Source organism: Myodes glareolus, chromosome 5, assembly GCF_982192425.1.
Source record: "Myodes glareolus chromosome 5, mMyoGla1.1, whole genome shotgun sequence".
NCBI lineage: Eukaryota > Metazoa > Chordata > Mammalia > Rodentia > Cricetidae > Myodes > Myodes glareolus.
Window position 1 is genome coordinate 33,056,742 of NC_142030.1, and position 22,164 is coordinate 33,078,905.

At 37.0% G+C, this 22,164-nt stretch overlaps 1 protein-coding gene across 2 annotated transcripts in view; it reads left to right on the top strand.

Annotated features, from left to right (window-relative positions):
* The window catches only part of Ankrd28 (ankyrin repeat domain 28), a 146,403-nt gene extending 125,984 nt beyond the window's left edge, over nucleotides 1–20,419 (top strand). For both annotated transcript variants that reach the window (XM_085687823.2, XM_048420787.3), the window contains exons 18-28: nucleotides 2,119–2,320; nucleotides 3,908–3,995; nucleotides 4,357–4,474; nucleotides 4,553–4,772; nucleotides 6,864–6,951; nucleotides 7,035–7,118; nucleotides 7,741–7,886; nucleotides 9,603–9,685; nucleotides 10,033–10,115; nucleotides 11,584–11,675; nucleotides 16,917–20,419. In XM_085687823.2, coding sequence (XP_085543949.1) covers nucleotides 2,119–2,320; nucleotides 3,908–3,995; nucleotides 4,357–4,474; nucleotides 4,553–4,772; nucleotides 6,864–6,951; nucleotides 7,035–7,118; nucleotides 7,741–7,886; nucleotides 9,603–9,685; nucleotides 10,033–10,115; nucleotides 11,584–11,675; nucleotides 16,917–17,203 — 1,491 coding nt within the window. In that variant the 3' untranslated portion in view covers nucleotides 17,204–20,419. The remainder of the gene's footprint in view (nucleotides 1–2,118; nucleotides 2,321–3,907; nucleotides 3,996–4,356; nucleotides 4,475–4,552; nucleotides 4,773–6,863; nucleotides 6,952–7,034; nucleotides 7,119–7,740; nucleotides 7,887–9,602; nucleotides 9,686–10,032; nucleotides 10,116–11,583; nucleotides 11,676–16,916) is intronic.
* Nucleotides 20,420–22,164: the final 1,745 nt, after the last annotated feature.

The following is a 22,164-nucleotide window of genomic DNA, read 5'->3' on the forward strand; positions in this document are numbered from 1 at the left end:
TTTCAGTGAAAGAATCTGACTTTGACATAAATTTAAGATGTGCTACCATAGTAGAAGGACTGTAGTTTGTTGAGCAGATTATATAAAACCACATAATTTCTGTAAATTTCAACAATTCTTGGCTTGCTCATGGCCATGGATGCTGGCTAATAGTAAGGTCAGTGCTATTTCACTTGTTCATTGCTACAAGATTGGGTATATACGCTGTCATTCCCATCCATTTTCAGATTCCTCTGAGTGTCAGTCACCAAGACAAAGAGGTTAGGAAGTATTAGGTAAAACCTGTCTTAGCTTTTCTATACTGAAAGAATTTATTTTGAAGCCCATTTCTGTAGAGGACTTTGATCATCAAGAGACCAGGACACATCACTAGCTGTTTATGTGACCTCTGGTCTTAAGAATAGTGTTTCATTTAACAGGACCACTAAAAGTTCAGTAACCTATTTCTTTGTACATGTTCTGTAGCTTTTTATCTTAATAAATACAGTATTTCTCTTTTGAATTCTTTTTGGAGTGTCTTATTTCATTTAATATACATTCCCCAAAGTTCATCCCTGTGAGGTTCCTTTACTTTTGAGCTTACTTATGTTCATACTGCAGTTTATATTCCAGCTTATCAGTGGACACTTAATGTTGCTTCACTTCTTGAATGTATAAGTGCTGGTGTGTTAGGTTTTTAAGCTGAAATGGACAGTTTTGCAATTTAATGATTAAATTCAATGAAATGTGATTATATTACAATTTATTACCATTTAACTTTTTATATCTAATCTTGAGGCTTTCAGAAATTAGTTAAAGTAGTTTTTCAAATTAATATTATTATTATTTTTAAACTCAGGTTTTCTGATAACCTTATAGTGAGACACTGGAGTGAAGTTTAAGGAAAATGTTATTAAACTTAAATGGTGTTAGACACACAGGCTTTTCCTTTAGTCTTGTAGAAGAAGTGATAAGGAGAAGAGCCCTATAAAAAAAGCATCATGATTCCTAGTCTTCATTTTCTCTCCTCTTTATTTTTTTTTTAAATACTATCTTCTGTGTATCCAGTGAAATTCTTCAAAGTTCATTCTTAGAGTAGCATGAGTTCCACCTAATACTGCCATATAAAATTGGGTGTGATCCTAAAATTAATTCTGTTGTCTACACTCGTGTTATCTTTGAGATAGTTAAGCTTGTAGATAAACTTCCAGCAAAGCCAACCTTTCTCTTTGCTTGTACTTCCTGACTTTTTCTTTCCTTTTAGAGTGGACACCCTGAACCCTCTGTACCCCATTTTCAGTCCATCTCCTAAATGACTTTTGATTCTGTCCTACCATTACATGAGTTCTGGAAATCGAACTTAAGTCACCAGGCTTGCAGAACAAGTGCTGTTACACACTAATCCATTTCACTGGCCCAATTTTTGGACATTTTGCTCAAGAAATACTGCTTTATTGTCCTTTGAAGCTTATTGCTTTATTTCCTGTAGAGTGTTCAGTGCAGTGTCAGTGCAGTGCCACTGTTCAAGGTGAACTGTCTGGGACACTTTCTTGTCACTAGCGTCACAGCCAGAGCTTCCATGCCTGCCGTGATTCAGACATTGTTACCTCCTGCCATTTGAGGCTTTATTATTTACAGAATATATGTTTCTTAATATGGGAGAGTGCTGGTGATTCTTATGGAAAAAAATCTATGATTTAAACTTTCTGACTTCTCAATATAAAAGTTTGTATTATCTCAGTTGTAACAATGTAAAAATGAATTTGCAGGCTGGAGAGAGATAGCTCAGCCATTAAGCACTGGCTGCTCTTCCAGAGGTCCTGAGTTCAATTCCTAGCAACCACATGGTGGCTCAAAACCATTCATAATGAGATCCAGTGCCCTTCTCTGGTGTGCAGGCATACATGGAGGAAGAGCTCTATATACATAATAAATAAATCGTTTTTTAAAAAAAATGAATTTGTTTACATTTTCCAGAATATTAGTGTACTGGGCATGTAACTCAGTGGTAAAACTTGCTTACTTACCTGGCATGCACGAGTACTTAGTTTATATTCCCAGAACAGAGAAAGAGAGAAATAGAAACCTAATTGGGGAGTCGGTCTAAAAATTGTTTAATTTATATATTTTTATTTCTAGGCCTATCATGGTCATCACCAAGCCCTGGAAGTGTTGGTACAATCTTTGTTAGATCTTGATGTAAGAAATAGTAGTGGTAGAACACCCTTAGATCTTGCAGCATTTAAGGGTCATGTTGAATGTGTGGATGTACTCATTAATCAGGGAGCTTCAATCCTCGTAAAAGATTATGCTTTGAAGAGAACACCTATCCATGCAGCAGGTATGCCAAATATTATACTTGATAATGTTTATAATCCTAATGTACTTTTTCATACTGATATTGTAGTTGTGTTTACTTTTCATGTTAAGTAGTCAAATGAGATTGTATTCTGAAGGAAAAGCAGCACTTTTATAAAATCATATACCTTTGGGATTGAATTTATGAAATAAAATATTTAGATTATCACTAGAGTTTAGTGTTTTGTACTCTTTCCTTCCTTGCTTCCTCTCCTTCCTTGCTTGCTTCCTTCTTTCTTTCCTTCCTTCTTTTCCTTCTTTTTTTTTTTTCTTTCTTGTTTTGTTCTTTGAGACAGGGTTTCTTTTTGTAGCCCTGGTCAAAATCTGTAGACCAGGCTAGCCTCGAACTCAACAGGTATCTTTTTCTTTTTTCTAATGGAAATATTTTAGATTAACATGTGCTTTCATGCCAATCATTAATGTTTTAAAAATAAGTCTTTTTATTTTTAAGACTTATTTGAATTTCATGTGTATGAGTGTTTTGCCTGCATATATATGTGTGTGCCACATGTATGCCTGGTGCTCAAGAAAACCAGAAGAAAGGGTCAAATCCCCCAGAACTGGAGTTGTGGATGATTGTGAACCATCATGTGAGTGTTAGGAATCAAACCTGGGTCCTTTGCAGGAGCAGAAACTCTCTTAACTACTGAGCCATCTCTCTAACCCTAATAGTCTTTTACTTATTTTACTTGTTACTGCATTAAACCCTCAGAAAAAATTCACAAAATTTTAACTTCTGCCAGAACTATCCCAAGTTGTAGTTTCATAATTTTGCCAGTGTACTAAAAAATGCAGGGATATGTAACCAAGTTATTGGTATGTAGGAAAAAGATTGACAAGGGGAAAGAGAACAATCATAGAAATAGAAGACACAAGTTTCCCAATTCTTTATAAGAATTACTACAAGGCACAGTACTCATTTGCAATAACCAAGACTGGTACAACTGAAAAATAGTAGCCAAGTGTTTTTCTTAGTTTCAATCTTTATGTGACCAGATTCAGTTCACTTTGTGTTTATGGAATATTAAGAACCCATTCAAATATATGACTTGATTTGTACTTTTTTGGGGGGGAAGATACATTTTAGAAGACTATAGAAATATAGAACACACTAACTGTTGATCCCAGAGCAGCTTTTAAGAACTATTTGTTATTCAGACAAGGTTTAGAGACAAATAATGAGCATTTAAACTCTCAAATAAAGATGTTTGTAGAAACTATCAAGTGGTATAAATAAGAAGTCATTTTCTATTATAAATAAGATGGAGTCAGCTGGGCAATGGTAACACATGTCTTTAATTCTCCTAGTGGCAAGCTAAATAAAATGAGGATTCTGTTAACATGTGGGAGAATGAAGGGGTGGGAACAGTATATGTATTCCGCTTGCTGTGTGCAGACAAGTCCCTTAATAGCAAATACGGTACAAAACCTTCTTTATACACATAGTTGTTGTTCTGCTTCTTGAATTCAGTAAAAATGTCCCCAAATTGTATTCTAAAAGATGTGCTATCTCTAGTATATTTTTGTTTAATGGTATTTATTAAAATTATTTAAATTTTTTGATTTACAGCAACAAATGGCCATTCAGAATGCTTACGGTTATTAATAGGAAATGCAGAACCACAGAATGCAGTAGATATTCAAGATGGAAATGGGCAGTAAGTTTGAATAATTTTTAGATTAACTTTTTTTTAATGTCTCGTATAAAACCGGCACTCCTCCATTTTACAATCTTACTACCTTACCGCCTCACCCTTTTTAATGCTTGGTACAGGCATGAGTCATTATTCCTTGCCTTTGTTGTTAAAATACTAGATGTTCTAATACTCTGGCCCCTATTTTTAGTAAATTCGTAATAGTTTGTATACTGGAGAAAGGCAAGCATATATTTAGTTTTTCCTTTTAAACACATAAAAAGTTATGTCACGATAGTGCGTTTATAGAAAATAAGCCATCGCATCATTGCTGTTTTAGAGTTTTGTAAGTGATAACACTAAACCTAATTCTGTTATTGTTCAGGACACCTCTTATGCTGTCTGTTCTCAATGGACACACAGACTGTGTATATTCACTACTGAACAAAGGAGCAAACGTAGATGCCAAAGATAAGTGGGGAAGGACAGCATTGCATAGAGGGGTAAGCCAAAATTAAATTAATTAAATTTGGTTCATGGTGCCCGCATAATGTATTTAATACACCCAAATTGTTTTGCAGGCAGTTACAGGCCATGAAGAATGTGTAGATGCATTACTTCAACATGGTGCTAAGTGCTTACTACGGGACAGCAGGGGTCGGACACCTATACACTTGTCAGCTGCCTGTGGACACATTGGAGTTCTTGGAGCCCTTTTGCAATCAGCAGCATCCGTAGATGCAAATCTAGCCGTAGTAGACAATCATGGGTATACAGCACTTCACTGGGCTTGCTACAATGGTTAAGTATCGTATAAAAACTTGCACTGAGTGCCTGCCTACTAAGTACTAATAAGTGAAAACAAGCAACTCAAAATACATTGTGGTATTGATGACAGTAGCATATTTATAAGTCAGGCTTAAAATGTAAGTAAGATTAGTGGAAAGACTAGAAATAATCTACTCTCTAGTTGTATCTTACTCCTGTCCTTTATCATGCAAAAGACAGGTCACCAGTTTTCAAGTGTTTGAGATAAGCCTTTGTGTTCTTTTCCTTTCAGCTCTCTTGGATTGATGTTTAATGGGTATAGTATAGTAGCTAAAGATTGTACCTGAATCAAAAGAGTTGCTGTATATTGTCATTCAATTTTGATTTGTTTTTATACTACAAATTAACATTTTATGAGTATAATAACCTGAGAAAGTATCCACAAATGTGAATTTTATGTAAAAATCAGCAAGATAAACTTTTTAAGCAAAATTTTTTGGAGATGATGGGTTTCAAGACATGGTTTCTCTGTGTCGCCTTGGCTGTCCTGAAACTCTGTAGGCCAGTCCGGCCGCAAAAAGAGATCCGCCTACCTATGCTTCTCAAGTGCTGGGATTAAAGGCGTGTACCACCACTGCCTGTCGAAGGCAGAATTTTTTATTGGATGATCTTTTTCTTAAAGTGATGGGTGACATTCCATGTCATACAGGAAATGTATTTCCCAAGGTAGAGCATTTACTTGACTTTTGGAGGTTTACTCTCATAGAAACAGAATTTTACACCAACAGCATGCCTAGTTGCCATTCAAAACAAAACAAAACAAAAAATAAAAACAGATGGGTCTGATTTTTTAGAAAAGCAAAATTGTAGTGATTTTGAATTGAGCTAGAAGAAATATGTTAGTTCATGCTGTAAGAGGCTATGCAGTCTGAAATTAATGCCATATTTTTAGCCAAATGCCTGCTTTATTATTTGACATTACATAAGTGGAATACATTAAATGGTTTAACTGATTATTAATTTTTGTACAGAGAAATGGGAGTACTCTAATCAAAACAAGCTTTTCTCTCAATGGAATAATGACCAGGTTTTAGAAGAGAATTGACTATAAAGTTACTGAGCTTAAAGTTCAGAATTTCAATTTATTGTTCCTTTCAAAAACTAATCAACTAGATGTTCTTAAGCACCCTCAGAAATAACTTTCTGAACCAGGCAGTGGTGGCACATGCCTTTAATTCCAGCACTTGCCACAGACGGATCTCTGTGAGTTCAAGGCCAGCCTGGTCTACAGAGAGAGAGTTCCAGGACAGCCAGTGCTACACAGAGAAACCCTGTCTCAAAAAAAGGGGGGGGGGGGTGTGAAGGAAGGACGAAAGAAAGAAAGAAGGGAGGAAGAAAGGAGAGAGAAAGAACTTTCTGAAATACTAAGAGAAATAATGAGATTGTATTTAGATTAGCTTGGTTCTACCCAGTGCTGATCCCTGGAGATAGCAGATAAAGTACTCTATAACTAACTCAGATAGTGGATCTCTAGCCCTTGGTCTAAGGATTTGAGCTATGATAATGCCTGCATTGTTAATGGTACTTGAGAAGTTTAAAAATCTTTACAAGAGCAACTTTTTAAGGGACCTGCAAAATGACTTAGCAAGTAAAAGTGCTTGCCACCAAGCTTGACAACCTAAATTTGCTTCCTGGGACCCAACTCCTAGGCTAAGAAAAACTAGTTTTGATTGGGATTTATTATTTTGTTGGATTTTTTGTTTTATGTTTTTAAAGCTGCTTTTTAAAAAAGCTATCTGCCTACTTCTCTCAATCAGAATATTTTCCTTTTTCACAATGCAGTGTTTTAGGAAATTGTCCTATGCATGCTATTATAGAAGATGCATGCAGTTTATTAATTGAAAAGGAAAGTTGCAGAACAAAGTATACCATTTGAATTGTAAAAAGAAAAAATAGTGTGTTTAGGCAGTAGTATGTGCCTGGAAACATTATAGCACTCTTGAGATCACTGGTTATGGTCTAAAAAGAGTGAATGAAGGTGGGATGTACTAGATACTTCTGTATATTTGAGATTGTTGCAAGTATCTCTTGGATTTTAATATCTGGTTCTTATGTCCCTATTAGGTCATGAGACATGTGTGGAACTACTTTTAGAACAGGATGTTTTCCAGAAAATAGATGGGAATGCTTTTAGTCCATTGCATTGTGCTGTGTAAGTAAAGTCATAGTGAATCAAATTCCTTTCGGTGTTTTAAGAAACACTGTTACCATGGACTTGTCTTGTACCTTTTTCAGGATCAATGACAATGAAGGTGCTGCTGAGATGCTTATTGATACCTTAGGAGCCAACATTGTGAATGCCACAGATTCAAAGGGAAGGTAGGGTTCCAGTTAGTAGCACACGGTGTTTATTTGCATAAGAGAAAGCATTGTAATTTGACCATATGTTTGAGAGTTTATAGAGAACTCATATCTAATTGAAAACAAGACTTTTCAGATGTTGTAAATTATTATAAAGTCTTAAGTTTTTTGCATTATTAGGGCATTTAATTTTTTATCAATTTATTTTAAAATATAAATGTTACTCTCCTGATTTAAAAAGTATGATTTTAAACCCAAATAAAATTGTTCATAGTTCTCTAAACTAGATTAAAGGCTGAAAGAAGAGTCTAGCAATTGTAATATGTAGTAATTTCTGAGTAAATTATTTTTCCTTTTAAGTTTTCTTTAAAAATACAGTGTTATTTTAACAGTATTATATAGCTTATCCTTTTTTTAAGGCAAGTTGTAGTTTAAAATAGCTTTTATCAAGTACACATATCTAAAGTAGAAATTTGAGGTTCGTTGAACTTATTTGTGTTGAGGGTCCCACAATTTGTATCTTAGCAATGTTTTTATAACCTACTATGTAAACCCTTGAAAATTTTTTGTCCTGAATTAAGGAGTAATTTTTCAGTGTATGTGCTGTTTAGCTTTTGTTGTATATTTCTCTGTGTCCCAGAACTCCTCTCCATGCCGCTGCCTTCACAGACCATGTAGAGTGTTTACAGCTGCTGCTCAGCCATAATGCTCAAGTCAATTCCGTGGACTCCACTGGGAAAACACCCCTCATGATGGCTGCAGAAAATGGACAAACCAATACAGTTGGTAAAGAAACTGTTTAGAAAAGGGAGAGGCAGTAGGACTGCCTCAAGTGTGAGGTCAGCCTTGGCTGCATAGTTTCTCCATAAGAAAAGAGAAGTTCACACTTCAGTCCCAGTCCAGCTGGCCTTGGTGAACTCTCCTTAGATCAGTCCCCTTGTATCAGTGGGTGATCGCACCCCTCGCAGTCCTGATTTCCTTTTTCATGTTCTTCCTCCTTCTGCTCCTCGTTTGGACCTTGGGGGGCTCAGTCCAGTGCTCCAATGTGGGTCTCCGTCTGTATCGTCATCCATCGTCGGATGAAGGTTCCCTCTGGTCTTGCCTTCTTTGCTCACGTTCTCTTTCCTTCTGCTTCTCGTTTGGACCTAGGGAGTTAAGTCCAGTGTTCCAATGTGGGTCTCTGTCTCTATCTCCATCCATCACCAGATGAAGGTTCTATGGTGATAAGCAAAATATTCATCAGTATGGTTATAGGCCAAGGCCAGTTCAGGCACCCTCTCCTCTGTCCCGGATTCTCTGAATGTGGCTGGCCCGGAGTCTTTCTGAAAAGCCATTGACAATGACACTGGGACTTGTTTCCTCTGCATATACTGGATTTTTGGGATCCAGTCTGTTTGGATACTCACCTTCTTGGACCTGGAGCGGGGGGAACTTGAACTTCCCACAGGGCAGGAAACCCTGACTGCTCTTAGGGATGGAGAGGGAGGAGGAGAGGGAGTGGGGGGAGTGGGAGGGTGTTGGGAAGAGGGGCGGAAATGGAAACTTTTATAATTTAATAAATTTCAGACAGCTGGAAAAATAAATAAATAAATAATAAAAAAAAAAAAACAAAAAAAAAGAAAAGAAAAGAGAAGTTGTTTAGAACCTGGCTTAGTGTGAACCTATAAACTCGGCTACCAAAGAGCCTATCAGAAGATTGCAAGCATAAGCCCACTCTGGGCTAGGTAGTAAAACACAACCCATGTTGCTTTTTTTTTTAAGCTCTTTAAGAATTCTGTTGTGTGTAACTTAGATCCCAGCCCTTCTGACTTCCATGAATTATCTCACCATTCCACATTTTCATTTTGGTTTATTGCCCTTACTGACTGAAAAGTTTTTTTTTTTAATCAAGGTGGTTTAACCTCATACAACACTGGCTCTGGAATCAGACTGCATGAGTGTGAGTCCTAGATCTTAAGTGACCTCTCCTGCCTCACTTTTTTCACTTGTAAAATGAGCAAAATGACAGCATCTACTTTAAAAGATTGATGTGAGGATTAAAGATAACCTGTAAGTCCAGGGCTATAAAACTTTGAACATTAACACTTCAAAATGTTGTTTATCGTTGTTAGGACATGATTTGCATAAGAAAATAAAAATTTGGGGGCTGGAGAGATGGCTCAGCGGTTAAGAGCATTGCCTGCTCTTCCAAAGGTCCTGAGTTCAATTCTCAGCAACCACATGGTGGCTCACAACCATCTGTAATGAGGTCTGGTGCCCTCTTCTGGCCTTCAGGCATATACACAGACAGAATATTGTATACATAATAAAAAATATTTTTTAAAAAAAGAATGTAAAAGTTCTGTTTAATTGAATAGTAATACAATGTGTATGCTTTGTAGTATAGTGTTTTATTTGCAAGAGGGCTTTTTTTTCTGTATGTCTTCATCTCTCTACAGTAAGTTATTGATAGTCTAAGAATCATGTTCATAAACAACAACTGATGCATTTTTTTCCTCCCAGAGATGCTGGTGAGCAGTGCTAGTGCAGACCTGACTTTACAAGATAAAAGTAAAAACACCGCCCTTCACTTGGCTTGCAGCAAGGTTTGTACATAGTTTAAGGGTGTATTTTCATGGTTACTATTGAGTAGCATTAAGTTTTTCCAGCTCACTAAAATGAACAGAAGTCAGAAACAAGCCTAAGAATTATTAACCCTGAGTTTCTGGAGTGGGGTGGGAGGTGTTGGCTTACTAGGTTTTGAAATACGAGCTTAACACTTAGCTTTTATTAACCTGTTTTTTATTCACATTTCTGATACCTTTGAATAAATACTTCAGACATTATCTTAGAAAAATTGTGATATGTGTGTAATATTGTTTAGAGATAGTTGAGTTGATGTGTTTATTCTTAATAGTTCACTGTTTTTAAGATCTGTCTGCCACAATTTTAGGGTCATGAAACTAGTGCCTTGTTAATACTGGAAAAGATAACAGATAGAAACCTCATCAATGCAACCAATGCAGCCTTGCAAACGTAAGTACTTTGAGTATCTGGGTAAACTTAGTGATCTCTATAATTCTAAAAAAGGATAAAATGTGACCAATAGTATAGATCAGTTACAAACTGTTTAAATCATATAACTAAAAGCTCTATTACTTAAAAAGATTTTTGATATTTGAACTGAAACTTTTACAACATTGATGGATTTTTTTTCTTAGTTTACGTTATAATTTTCTAAAGGAAGGTAGTTCTAGTCTGCGTTATCATAATCATCTGAAAGATACCATTTCATACTAGCAGTAAATGAGGTGAGAAGCACTATCTCTCTCTCTCTCTCTCTCTCTCTCTGTGTGTGTGTGTGTGTGTGTGTGTGTGTGTGTGTGTGTAAATTTAAAGAGGTTTCAGAAAGAATCAGTCTCTTGGAATAAGCAGTAAGTCTTGAATTTGACTCGCAGAAAGAATCAGTCTCTTGGAATAAGCAGTAAGTCTTGAATTGACTCGCAGAGAAAATAGGCCCATGTCTCCCATCTTTGATTTTAAAAAAGAAAAAAATGCTATTAATCGTTCACATTGTGGGTTCAGTCAAATCTCTCAAAGGCCCAAATCTTAGTCATGGGGGCCAATAAACATCTTTTAAAGATTATTAGAATTTGTAGTATTGCTATTTATAGCTTTTATTATATATTTGTTCACTTCATTGCTTAATAAGTTAAGGCTGTAGTTCACTTAGTCCCAGTGGACAGCTCCTTAAACCTAAGATTAGGGAACATTGTGGATGAGGGGACTGAAGGTAAGAACCAAAGGGTCATGGAATATCTTGTGAGAATGTGTCTTCTTGTAAGGTCATAAGCTACACTCATAAAGTCTTGCCAACATAACTGCCTCAACATGACCTGAATAAGGGCAACAACAATAACCTTGACAGAGTGGATCAGGGAAACCCAAGAGGTGTCAACCGCTTACAAAGAACTATTGGTTCCTAAGGAATGCTGAGGGCAGAGAAATGGTCTTTTCCAAGGAAGACTACACTAATTCAGTACCAGTTGTCAGACCTGAAAACATACATACAGTATATGCAAGTAGCATTATATAGACTGAACAAGTTATATTTAGTAATATACCTATATATGCTTATATATATGGGAGAAAAATAAATGAAAAAAAAAGCAAATGAATTTGAAAAAGCACAAAAATGGGAGTATATGGGAGGATTTAGAGGAAGCAAAGGGAAGGGGAAATGATGTAATTATAATAAAACTTCAAAAGTATAAGAAATTTTACCTCTTTTTAAATATGGAGTCTTGGAAGGTACAAAGGGTTTGATGAGGCCAGGAAACTACTACTGATGTTTGAGGTGTTGCTGTCCGTCCTACTTCATTGTTTTAGAACTGGGTGTCTTGGAGTCTTATCTCTAGATCTTCACAACTTGATCAAATGCTCTTTGCAGCCAGCTGTGTGTCTATTCATGCAGTGCACATATACGTACAATTTTCTCCCACAGGCCTTTGCATGTTGCTGCCCGAAACGGGCTAACAATGGTTGTTCAAGAACTTCTGGGGAAAGGAGCAAGTGTACTTGCCGTCGATGAAAATGGTAAGTTCTGTGCGCTTTCCGTTGACCAATTTCTTGGTAGAAGTTTTTCTCTTGATGGTGTATTTTTGAAGTTAAATGAAGTTTGATTCTTTTAAGTAAAATGAAGTTCAATACTTTTTTATTGGGCAAAGAAGAGTGCTGAAATAAATATTGAGTTCCTTGTCGTAGATAAATAAGAATAAAAAACAAGAAAGTCATCTGTAGGTGAGCTGCTGAATTAATGTATCGTCTGTTAAGCCAAATTTGATGTTCACTATTTGGTCACCACTATTACTCAGTTGGTAGCCAAAGATTTTGTTATTTCAACAAATATTTACCAAGGCCCTACTAAAATATCATATTCTTAGGCAAAACCAGTAAGTAGTTCTACTCTTAATTAGGTTCTGTTACTTTTCCTACTAGAGACTATGCTCAGTTGGTAGTTCCACCTTGGTCCCACTCCTCCCCGTTCCAGACTCCGCCCCTGTCCAGTCTCCTCCCCGAAGGTCAAGACTGTACCTGCAGGATATTTAGTCCCTGTCCCTAGACCACATGATTTCTCCTCCTTCCTTACCTCACCTCTGGATACCTGGGAATGTCAGCCAAGAATGATTAGCTCATTAAACCTGGTCTTTTTAAATTATCTTGATCTGGCTTATTGCTCTGGTGGAGAAATCTATTATCAAGGTACCAAAAATATCTGTCAACTATCACTTTAGCAACTGCTCCTTGTCAGTATGCCACTTTATATGTGGCATTGCAATCAAATCCAGGGCCTTGTGCTTATTCTGCAAGTACTCTGCCACCAACTGCACCCCAGTCTCCCCCATCAACATTAAGGTATTAGTTCTTCCACGGTAGCAATCACTAATCTCACAGCTGATGCCAGCTCCACTATATCTCTGTCTTCCACTGCAGCAAGGATGACTTTCTATAGGCAGGCCTTTGTCCCCACCACATTGTAGAACTCTTCTCACCAAGGTTCTTGGTTCTCCACAGTATTAAGTCAGTTTTTGTTTAACTTGGCTGGTCAGCTTTTAGTATATGATTACTCTTTTTCTCTTGGTAAACTTCCTTTACTTGGCTTTTAGGGATTCCACACTTATGTAGAGTTCTGAAGTCTAATAATCCCGTTCCTTATTTTCTCTGTCTACATTTACTGTGTAGGTGACTACTCTAACCCTTGATTCTGAACATTATTTGCTGAGACTTCCTACATTTATGTTGCCAGCCCATACCTTCCCCTGTGTCTGTCTGCATTCATATATCTAACTGCTGAATTCATAATACCTTACAGATGTCTAGAATTGTCAACCCCTTTTCCTTACCCACTCTAAACTTACGCTTCCAAACCTGATTTCAGTTGAAGACGGGTCTTCTCTTCATAGCTCGAGGCAGGAATTTGAATTGTCCTTGGTTCTACTGTACACTCCATCAGCAAATGCAACTGATTATATTTAAAGTAAATCCCATATTTATCCATCTTTCTCTCTGCTTTCCCACCCTCCACACACAAATACCTTTAAAACATATAATAACATATTTCTCCTGTCAGTTTATTCATAGTTCTCACAGTGACCTACAAAGTAGTCCACTCTTACGACCTTTCTGCCTCGCTTTGTCCCTCCTACGAAACTACCCCAAGTTTGTGTGTGTGTTATAGTTTTTGCTTTAGCTGTTTTTTCTGGCAGGAACACTCTGATCTGCAAGTATTCTTTAACCAAATCCTTAACCTATTTCAAATCAGATTTCATCTCCATGAAGCTTTACCTCACTAATTAATTGTATTATGGCATTCTTAGTCCCAGTTAGCCTATTCGTCTTTATTCTCAATAAAGCTTATTATATAGTCTAACTTACTGAATATGATGTACTTTTCAATACTGATGTGTGTATCTCCTCTATTAGAATGAAAACACACTCCATAAAAGCAGAGAATCTTTGTCATCTGTATTCTGTATTCATTGATGTTTCTAAGTGTCAAAAGAATTTGGGAGTTCAGTGGATATTTGTTGCATGTTTAATTATGTCAGAACTGTTAAGTCTAAGACTTCCGTGTGGAATAAATGTGACGTAGTCTACTCCCTATAAAGGAGCATTAAAGAATCTTGACCATTCCTTATAAGATCAGATAAAAGACATTCCAAATAGCAGCAAGTGGGGAGGAAACTTTTTTTAATTGGTAATTTTTTTTCATATATTTTGATCATGTTTTCTCCTCCCAATTCTCCGAGATCTTCCCTACCTTCCTACTCACCCATTTTATGTTCTCTCTCTCTCTTCCCCTCTCCCCATCTCCTTAAAAATAAACAGAAAACACACAAACACACACAAACAAAATATGAAAAATGGAAATCTATAAGCAAAAGACCAAGAGGATGAAAAAAACCAAAGCAAATGAGACAGAATGTCTACAAAAATACATACAAAAATATTTAAAAATACAAAAGTATTGATTATTGGCCAACTACTAACGGTCATGGGGCCTGCCCTGAAGTGTGGCTAATATACTCAGTGAAGCTAGTGAAGAAAACTAATTTTTTTCTTTGCCAATGGTTTTAAATTGCGGATTGCTCCTGAGTTAGAGGTGGGAGCTCTATCTACTTTCCTTTCTCAGCGCTTGAACCCTATCTGGCTTGAAATGTTGGGCTTTGTTTATGCTCCCACAACCTCATAATTCATATATGCATCAGTCTTGTTGTGTCTGGAAGATATGTTCCATGGAGTCATCCATCTTCTATGGCTCTTTGAGGGGTGGGGAGGAGTGGGGTCTACAACAGGGTTTTTCTGTGTGACACTCTGGCTGTCCTGAACTCAACTCTGTAGACCAAGCTGGCCTCCTCTGACTCTTAGAACCTTTCCCACCTCCTCTTCCACAGAGATCCTTGAGCCTTTGAGGGGAGAGGACATCCCATTTAGGATTAAGTACTTTAAAGTCCCTCATCTGCACTTTATCCAATTGCAAGTTTCTGTGTTAGTTTGGAAGAGAACCTTCTAAGCTGAAAGAGTAATAAGCCTGTTGAGAGATAGAACCTGAGGTGAGTGTAAGCATTAAGTCAGCTTGTTAGGAGCCTAAGCATTAGAAAGATGGCAGTTAGTCTGAAAGGGGAACAGCAAGACTAGAATGGGGAAATAAGAGAGGCATAGATAGCCACCAGCATTGAGTTGTGTACTTAGAATGAAAAAATAATATTTTCTAGAGTGTATGATCATAGGTTCTTTGGAATTTGGTAAAGGAGTGAGATTTTGTAGGTGAAGTTATACTCACTATGGCTTGGGAAGCTTCTGTGGATGACACTTTAAATGGCATTGGGCCAAGAATACCCTATATTACATTTATTTGGGGACATAGGGGAAACCTGAATGAAAGTGAGCAATTAAATGTATGGATCTGAAGCACAAAAGCAAACTAGATATTTCTAGGAATACAACTACTTATATAAATTAAAATGAGGGCCACACTGTGCACATTATGATAACTGCCGATATGTATTACTTTGTTTGCAGGAATTCATATTGCCTTTTTAAAAATAAAAAAGAAAGGGGAACAATTGTATTTTAATCATGAAGGCTAATAATCCTTCATCATCTTCATCATCATCATAATGAAAATATTGAAGAGGTGGAAACAGCCAAATGTGCAGTAGTTAAATGTATATATTGCAGTATTATCATATTAATGAATAGTATACAACAGTGAAAATTAGGTGACTATAGTTGCCTGCTACAATATTAGGTCTCATACATAATTAAGCAAAAGAAGTCTGATTTTAAAATGTGTATACTATATGCTTCCATTTATATTAGGTTCAAAGAAACTAAGTAACAAGGAAATAGTTACCACAGAAGGAAAAGGTCAGGATAGTGGTTACCAATGTGGAGAAAGAAATGACATGTAGTATTCTTGGTGTACTGGCAATGCTCTCTTTCTATGTTCTTTCTTGTTCTGACTGGTGACTGTATCAATATTTGGTGTGTGAAAAATCTGTTTTAAAAACAAGCCTTTTATAATCCATATGTATGTGGGTACTGAAATGTAAGCATAATAACATGAAAAATAATGCAATAATAAATGAAGCTATAGGCTAAAATTAAAAGATATCTGTGGCATTAGCACTTTTTGCCTCCACATGGCTTAAAACAAGTAAAAACAAAGCTTCATATGGAATAATTGAAATGTCATCACACATTGTCTCACCATTTTCTCCCACTTCATCCACAAGGCTAGTTCTTTGCCAAGTAAGGTACCACATGCTTCTCTGTTGCTTGCCCATTGATTCTTGCTTTTGGGATACTTTATATCTGAGGAAGCTTTTCTGCTAAGATAAAAGGAAATAATTTGTCTTAGATTTTGGGCTTTTAACATTTGCCATTTTAGTTTATCATTTTTCTTGTATGGATATGTCTGCCTAGCAGACCTCAGGAATCCATACATGGTGTAGCTCAATGAATGAAGGTCCATGAGAACCTGTAGTAAAGGTTAACAAATGTTTATTGGGGAACACTCACAATGGAAAGCCACTGCGAATGGAACTCTAACTACCAACCAAGCAAAAGGGATAAAAAGGGGACCAAACATGCTTCCTGTCTGTGCTTAAAGTACCTCAGACCACACCCTAATGAACTGGTATCTAAAAGGCTATTGGAATTGGCTGAATTATTTCCTACAACACCCTGGTTTGCTTACATGGATTCTGGGATTGAACTTAGATTCTCATACAAGGTACTTTACCTACCGTAGTCTTCATCTGAGGCTGAATGACAAACACATTAGGAAAAGTTGTCTCTTAATAATTCATTTAGTATGTAGTTAGTGAATAGCTCTTTAATGCTTAGTTCATCTACACATTTAGACTCAGCATATAAAAGTTGACGTACACAGATATGAATGACAGTAAGCCTTGGCTCACTGTTTTAAATGAAGATTGACTAATCTGTGGTTTTGTTGAGGTTTTTTTTCTTCTCCTTATTCTAAGAATACCCAGTTTTTTCTGAGTTGGATGTGTGAGTTGTGAGATGTTGGGGAAAGTGTGCATCATGAGGCCCTAGTTTCTTCTTTTATTACTCAGTGTGAACACTCTCCTACTCTGCATTTTTATGATCGTGTCTCTTTCTGCTTGCTAGAAAGTTGTGAATCAATCTGCTGAAAGAATTTGTTGTAATTCATAGAATCTATGTGTAAAGTTTAAGACCTTTAGACTTACTACCTCATGCTTCATGGATCTTAGGATATTAATTTTTATATTTTAAATTGAATCCTAGGCTATACCCCAGCTTTGGCCTGTGCTCCCAATAAGGATGTGGCTGACTGCCTGGCTCTCATTTTGGCCACCATGATGCCTGTCTCGTCAAGTAGCCCATTGTCATCCCTGACATTCAATGCCATTAACCGTTATACCAACACCTCAAAAACAGTTAGCTTTGAAGCCTTGCCCATCATGAGGAATGAACCTAGCTCCTATTGCAGTTTCAACAACATTGGTGGGGAACAAGAGTACTTGTACACTGACGTGGATGAGCTCAACGATTCTGATTCTGAGACCTACTGAAAGGCTGAGCTAAAGGTTGAAGGAAGTTTTAACACTGAAACTTCAAACTGGGCTTTTTCAGGAAAAAAGCACTTTTCTTACTCATACACAAATTCATCCTGAAGAAAGATCACGCAGTGAATGGATAGAAGAAATGTGATGACATTAGGAAGAAGAATCTGAAAGGCAAGTTTTGCAAAAGGAACTTCTAGAATCTTAATAATGACTTGAAAAGTGGAAAACACATTGATGTCGATTACTTTGTGGGATTGTTTAATTGGCTTTTCAGTGCCAGAAATTGCGACACTGCTCCCTGTTTTGCATATACAGGCAACACTGCTGTAAAGGAAGAGATAAAGACACTAGGTTAAATTTACCCATAAATTTACAGCTAAATTTAAATGCAATAAAAGTTTGGTATAGTAGGCATTATGTACACACCAAATTGCCAAAGGACCAAATAACGTACAGATTTTTCTTAGAACGCCGTTCTGTGGAAATAGAAGTAGGTGAAATGAGACATCATCTAAAAGCAAACCAATACTTCTGAAAATGGAGCTAAGATTTGGTTTGGTGTTGATTTCTGTAAAGAAAACATCTAAAAAGCCTCCCAGTGCTGCATTAATCCATGAGAGAAAGCAGATGTCTTTTTATGTTTTTTTAACATAAAAATTTTAAGATTCTAGTTTTTATAGAATTCAAAAGCAGCTGACTAGGTACAGTGTAAGTGGATATAGACTAGGTCAAGGCTACTACTGCCCACTTTTGAGTGTTTGGTTTTAAATTGAATTACTTTTATTTAAGGAATTCCATAGGGGAAATTTTTTTGATGAAATTAAAAATCAGATTATTTCACCTGTTGTAGCCCAGTGGTCCTGGGGAGTGGAGCTGGTTAAGCCTCTGCGGGGTGGCACACCTCCACCTTGGGTTGGAGGACTTTCATTGTCACTTACTAATCTTTGAACTTTGCAAAGCAAGAATCAAAATAATAAATTTTAAATTCTTGTTATGAGAGATCATCTAAAGCTGGTTTTAAATTGTATAAAAACTGGAATTTTAAAGTTTTTATGTGACAGAAGACATCTGCTTTTCTCATGGTTTAATATAGCAGGAAGGCTTTCAGATATTTTCTTTCTTTTCTTTTTTTTTTAAAGATAGGATTTCTCTGTGTTGCTCTGGCTGTCCTGAAATTCACTGTGTAGATCAGGTTGGCATTGAATTTAAGAGATCCACCTGCTTCTGTCTCCTGAGTGCTGGGAATAAAGGTGTGCCACCATGCTTAGCTTCAGGTGTTTATTTTCTTTATAAATTTCAACAAACCATTTGGCTTCATTTTCAGAAGTACTGAAGTTTGCTGTAGATGATGATTTCTAACATAAACAGAATCAAGTCACCTGGAAGGCATTTCTATATTAGGTAGAATTTAAAATACTTGAGGCTTTGGGTTCGACTCAGATCTAGTAGAGTAGCATGTTTGCAGCTTGTTGCTGTCGGAGAAAGATTGCCTGCCAAATTGAAGACTGCCTTTCAGGTAATAGAGAAGGGGCTGAGCTGACATTAGGCTTTTAAGTAACACTTCTCTGTGATTCTGTTTTACTATAGCTGTCACTTTCCCAGTAAAAATAATTTCACATGGGAGGGGGGTTCTTAATAGAGCCGGATAAAGTTCCATACATTGCAACAAACTGATACCCAATTCATCTTATCCTTTTTGTATTGTGAAACTGGAACTTTATGACATTGTAAATTATCAGCTGGTTTTTCTGAATATAAAGTGTGAAAACACAGAACAGTATTTTGATCTTTGATAATTTTGTGGGTTTTTTGAAAAATTAATGAGCATGTACATAGAGATAGTGACTGCTTGAATACTGTATTTACTGCACTCTTTCAGTACATCAAGATTCCTGTATATTTTAGAGTATAATAAAACACAGATGTGAGTTGTATTTAATGAATAATGTATTTGTATCTGTGCATATTACTTAAAAATCTATAAAGTTTCTAGGGCATTGACTACTAGATTTTAAACATTTTTTTTCTAAAATATTTACAAAATTATAATCTCCATCTTTTCTTTATATATAAAGAAGTTGTAATGAACCCTTCCTAACTAATAGTGGTAGGAGGGTAAATACACATTTTAAAGACTCTAGACTACATTTTCTATTGTACCTTTAAAGAAAAAACTCAAAAGGATTTTAAAAGTATACCATATGTGTGCTTTCTCTTTCCTTTTAGGAATTCTCTTCTGAATTCCCTGAGGGAATTTTCTAGAATCTCAGAATTGAAAGAGACCTGAGGTTCATCCAGTCTAACCTCTTAACAAATGCAGGCGTCCCTTCTCCAAGGTTGTCTTTCCACCTTGAACACTTGCAGTGACTCTACCTCACAAGCAGTGCGTTCATTGTTGAGCAGCTCTGTTAGGAGGGCTCCTTAACGGAGTTGAAGCCTCCCTCCCGGTAACTCCTGTCCTGGGCCCAGCTCTGTCCTCAAGAGAGTGTGGAAGACTGAATCTTCCACCCTCTGCCACGTCTTCTCTTTCACAGGCTGTTGACTCCTTTGCTGATGTGATTTCCAGAAGGACTTGTTAGACACACTGTCTCCACATCTAATGACATCCAAGATGTAGCTATAAAGTAACAAATTCATCTTTTAATTTATCATCATATGTATGTAGAGACCATAGATTCTGCCTCACTTTATATAAATGATGCCATAACTGGAAACATTCTGGAGGTGGCTTGTGCTGTTGCTGGCCAACTAGAAAAGCTGTTCCTTTGCTTTGTGGTATTTTGTCTCTGGCTTGAGCAACTCACTTCCTTTGGTATGCACCAGAAGAGGGAAATTCTGAAGTACTGTCCCAGAAAGTGTTGACCAACCCCAGTATTTGGAATAAATACACGAGCAAAGCACAGCACCCTAAGTTATTTTATAGTTGACATACATCTAGTGTGCAAAACCCCTGGACCTGGTTCTGTTGTGTTTTTATCCTTGCCCAGAAGGGAAAAGCCTGTCAGCCTTTAACTTCTGTGTGAAAGGTGATATCTGAAATACATGTATTACAGTACTACCAGCTTTTGCTCAAAAACAACTTTGGGGAAATAGTGATGATAGATGACCTCAAACAGTGCCATTTAGTTCAGGAGATCTCTAAATGTAGCTATAAATTTGGGGTTAATTTGGCTTCATATATTGGATCTTTTCAATGAAATAAAAAATTTTTAATGCAAAAAATCAAGTGTCTTTCTTTTTTGCATGTAAAGAATGTTTCCCTTTAAAATGTACAGTGATAAATTATGGCAGGATTTCAGACAAGTGTTTTTTCATGTTGTTTCTGGGTCTTAAATAGTCCAGGATGGATTCCTGGTCATTCTTCCACCTCCAAGTGCTGAGATTACAGGTATGTGCCTCCATGCCCATTTCTGACTTTTGTCCTTAAAAATTTAGTGACTTTTTAAATAAAATTAGACTTTTGAATTTATCTAAATGAATCTTTCAAATGTACTAAGTATTTATTCCTTACCTGCTATGTACCTGGGGGTAGCAATGGGTAGTTTGATCCTGAGAACAGATGGTGATAGAATACGATTGAGATAAACTGCTGAAGAAAGCAGAAACAGGACACCTTGAAAAGACCTTTGTGGAGGAGGTGGCAGAGAGATTGGACATCAAGAACAAATCTGATTTAAGCAAGTGAAGAAAGGCTAAGTGATTTCCTTGGTTCCAGAGCAGAGCGAGTGGGCCTCAAAGTGCTTGGAAGATGGTTATGTGGGGATGCAGTGCTCTTCAACACTTAGCGTTCCAGAGTGTGAGACTATAAGAAACTATATGGAGCTTAGATAATAAGCACAAAAACAGAGATTTTAATAGCTGGTTGGAGCAACAGATAAAGGGGGCTTTAATCTTTTTTGTAATCATATCTGTAGGTAACAGTAATAGAAAGGCCAGTACAGCATTTATCATGTGCAGGCAAAGCCGTAAATACATTATCCCTTAATCCCCATAACTGAGATAGGTACTATTAATAGCATTTAACAGGGTGTTAGTTTTTAAAACCTGAATTTAAATTCAGGCAGTCCTCCATTGCTATGATCCTTTAATGTCTCTTAACATGTTTGCTAATTTTCTGGTTTTTATCTTGACGTCAAAATTGTTAAGTTCCCTTTAGTTTTAGTTTTATTCTCATAGGTCACTATTTTTAGAACAGACAGAAATTTGGTCACAGCCGTTACTGAACACCTGCTACTTGCAAAGGAACTGAGGCTCTGGATGTAGAGAGGTAAGGGAGGATGTAGTGTCATTCACCCTGTGATGGAGTGGCTCCAGAAAGCCCACCACCTGTTCACCTCTTAAGCACCCTATATCTCACTTGCTTAGAATAAGCCTCATGTTTGCAAGTTGGTTGATAAAGGTTTCTTAGAGTGACTGCTTCAAGCTGGGGCCAATGCAGGACTTTGCCACCTTTTAGGAGCTGATCTTTGTTCGTTTTATCTGTATTCACTCTTGAGCCTGGGTTGAAATATAAGAAGTTAAATGTAGGGTTTTCATGAGCCTGGAAGGAATTCTGACCACACCATCATGATTTGTGCCCTCTGTATATCACATCTCCTGTCGTCCCATTGAACTTAACAAGTGGCATGGCAGGATAGGAGAGGCTGGTGGGTGCAGCTCCCGCAGTCACAGTCCTGAGATGCTTGTGCCAGCTGGTGGTTGCCCTTGTAAGTCTATTTCATGCCTGTTTCTTCTTTGTTTTTATGCTCCCTGTCCTGTTTGTTTCCTTGGACACAGGGTCTTACTATGTATCCTAAATTGACATCAACCTTGTTATCTCCCCATCTCAGCCGGAGTGCTTCAGTTACAAGTATATACTGCCACTATGCTCAGTTCTTAACTCCCTGCTAGTGTGGGTGGGATCTGGAGCTGGAGAAGTTTGGAGAAATCCACTCTTCTCCAAAGGTAGGGAACCAACTTCTGCCTGC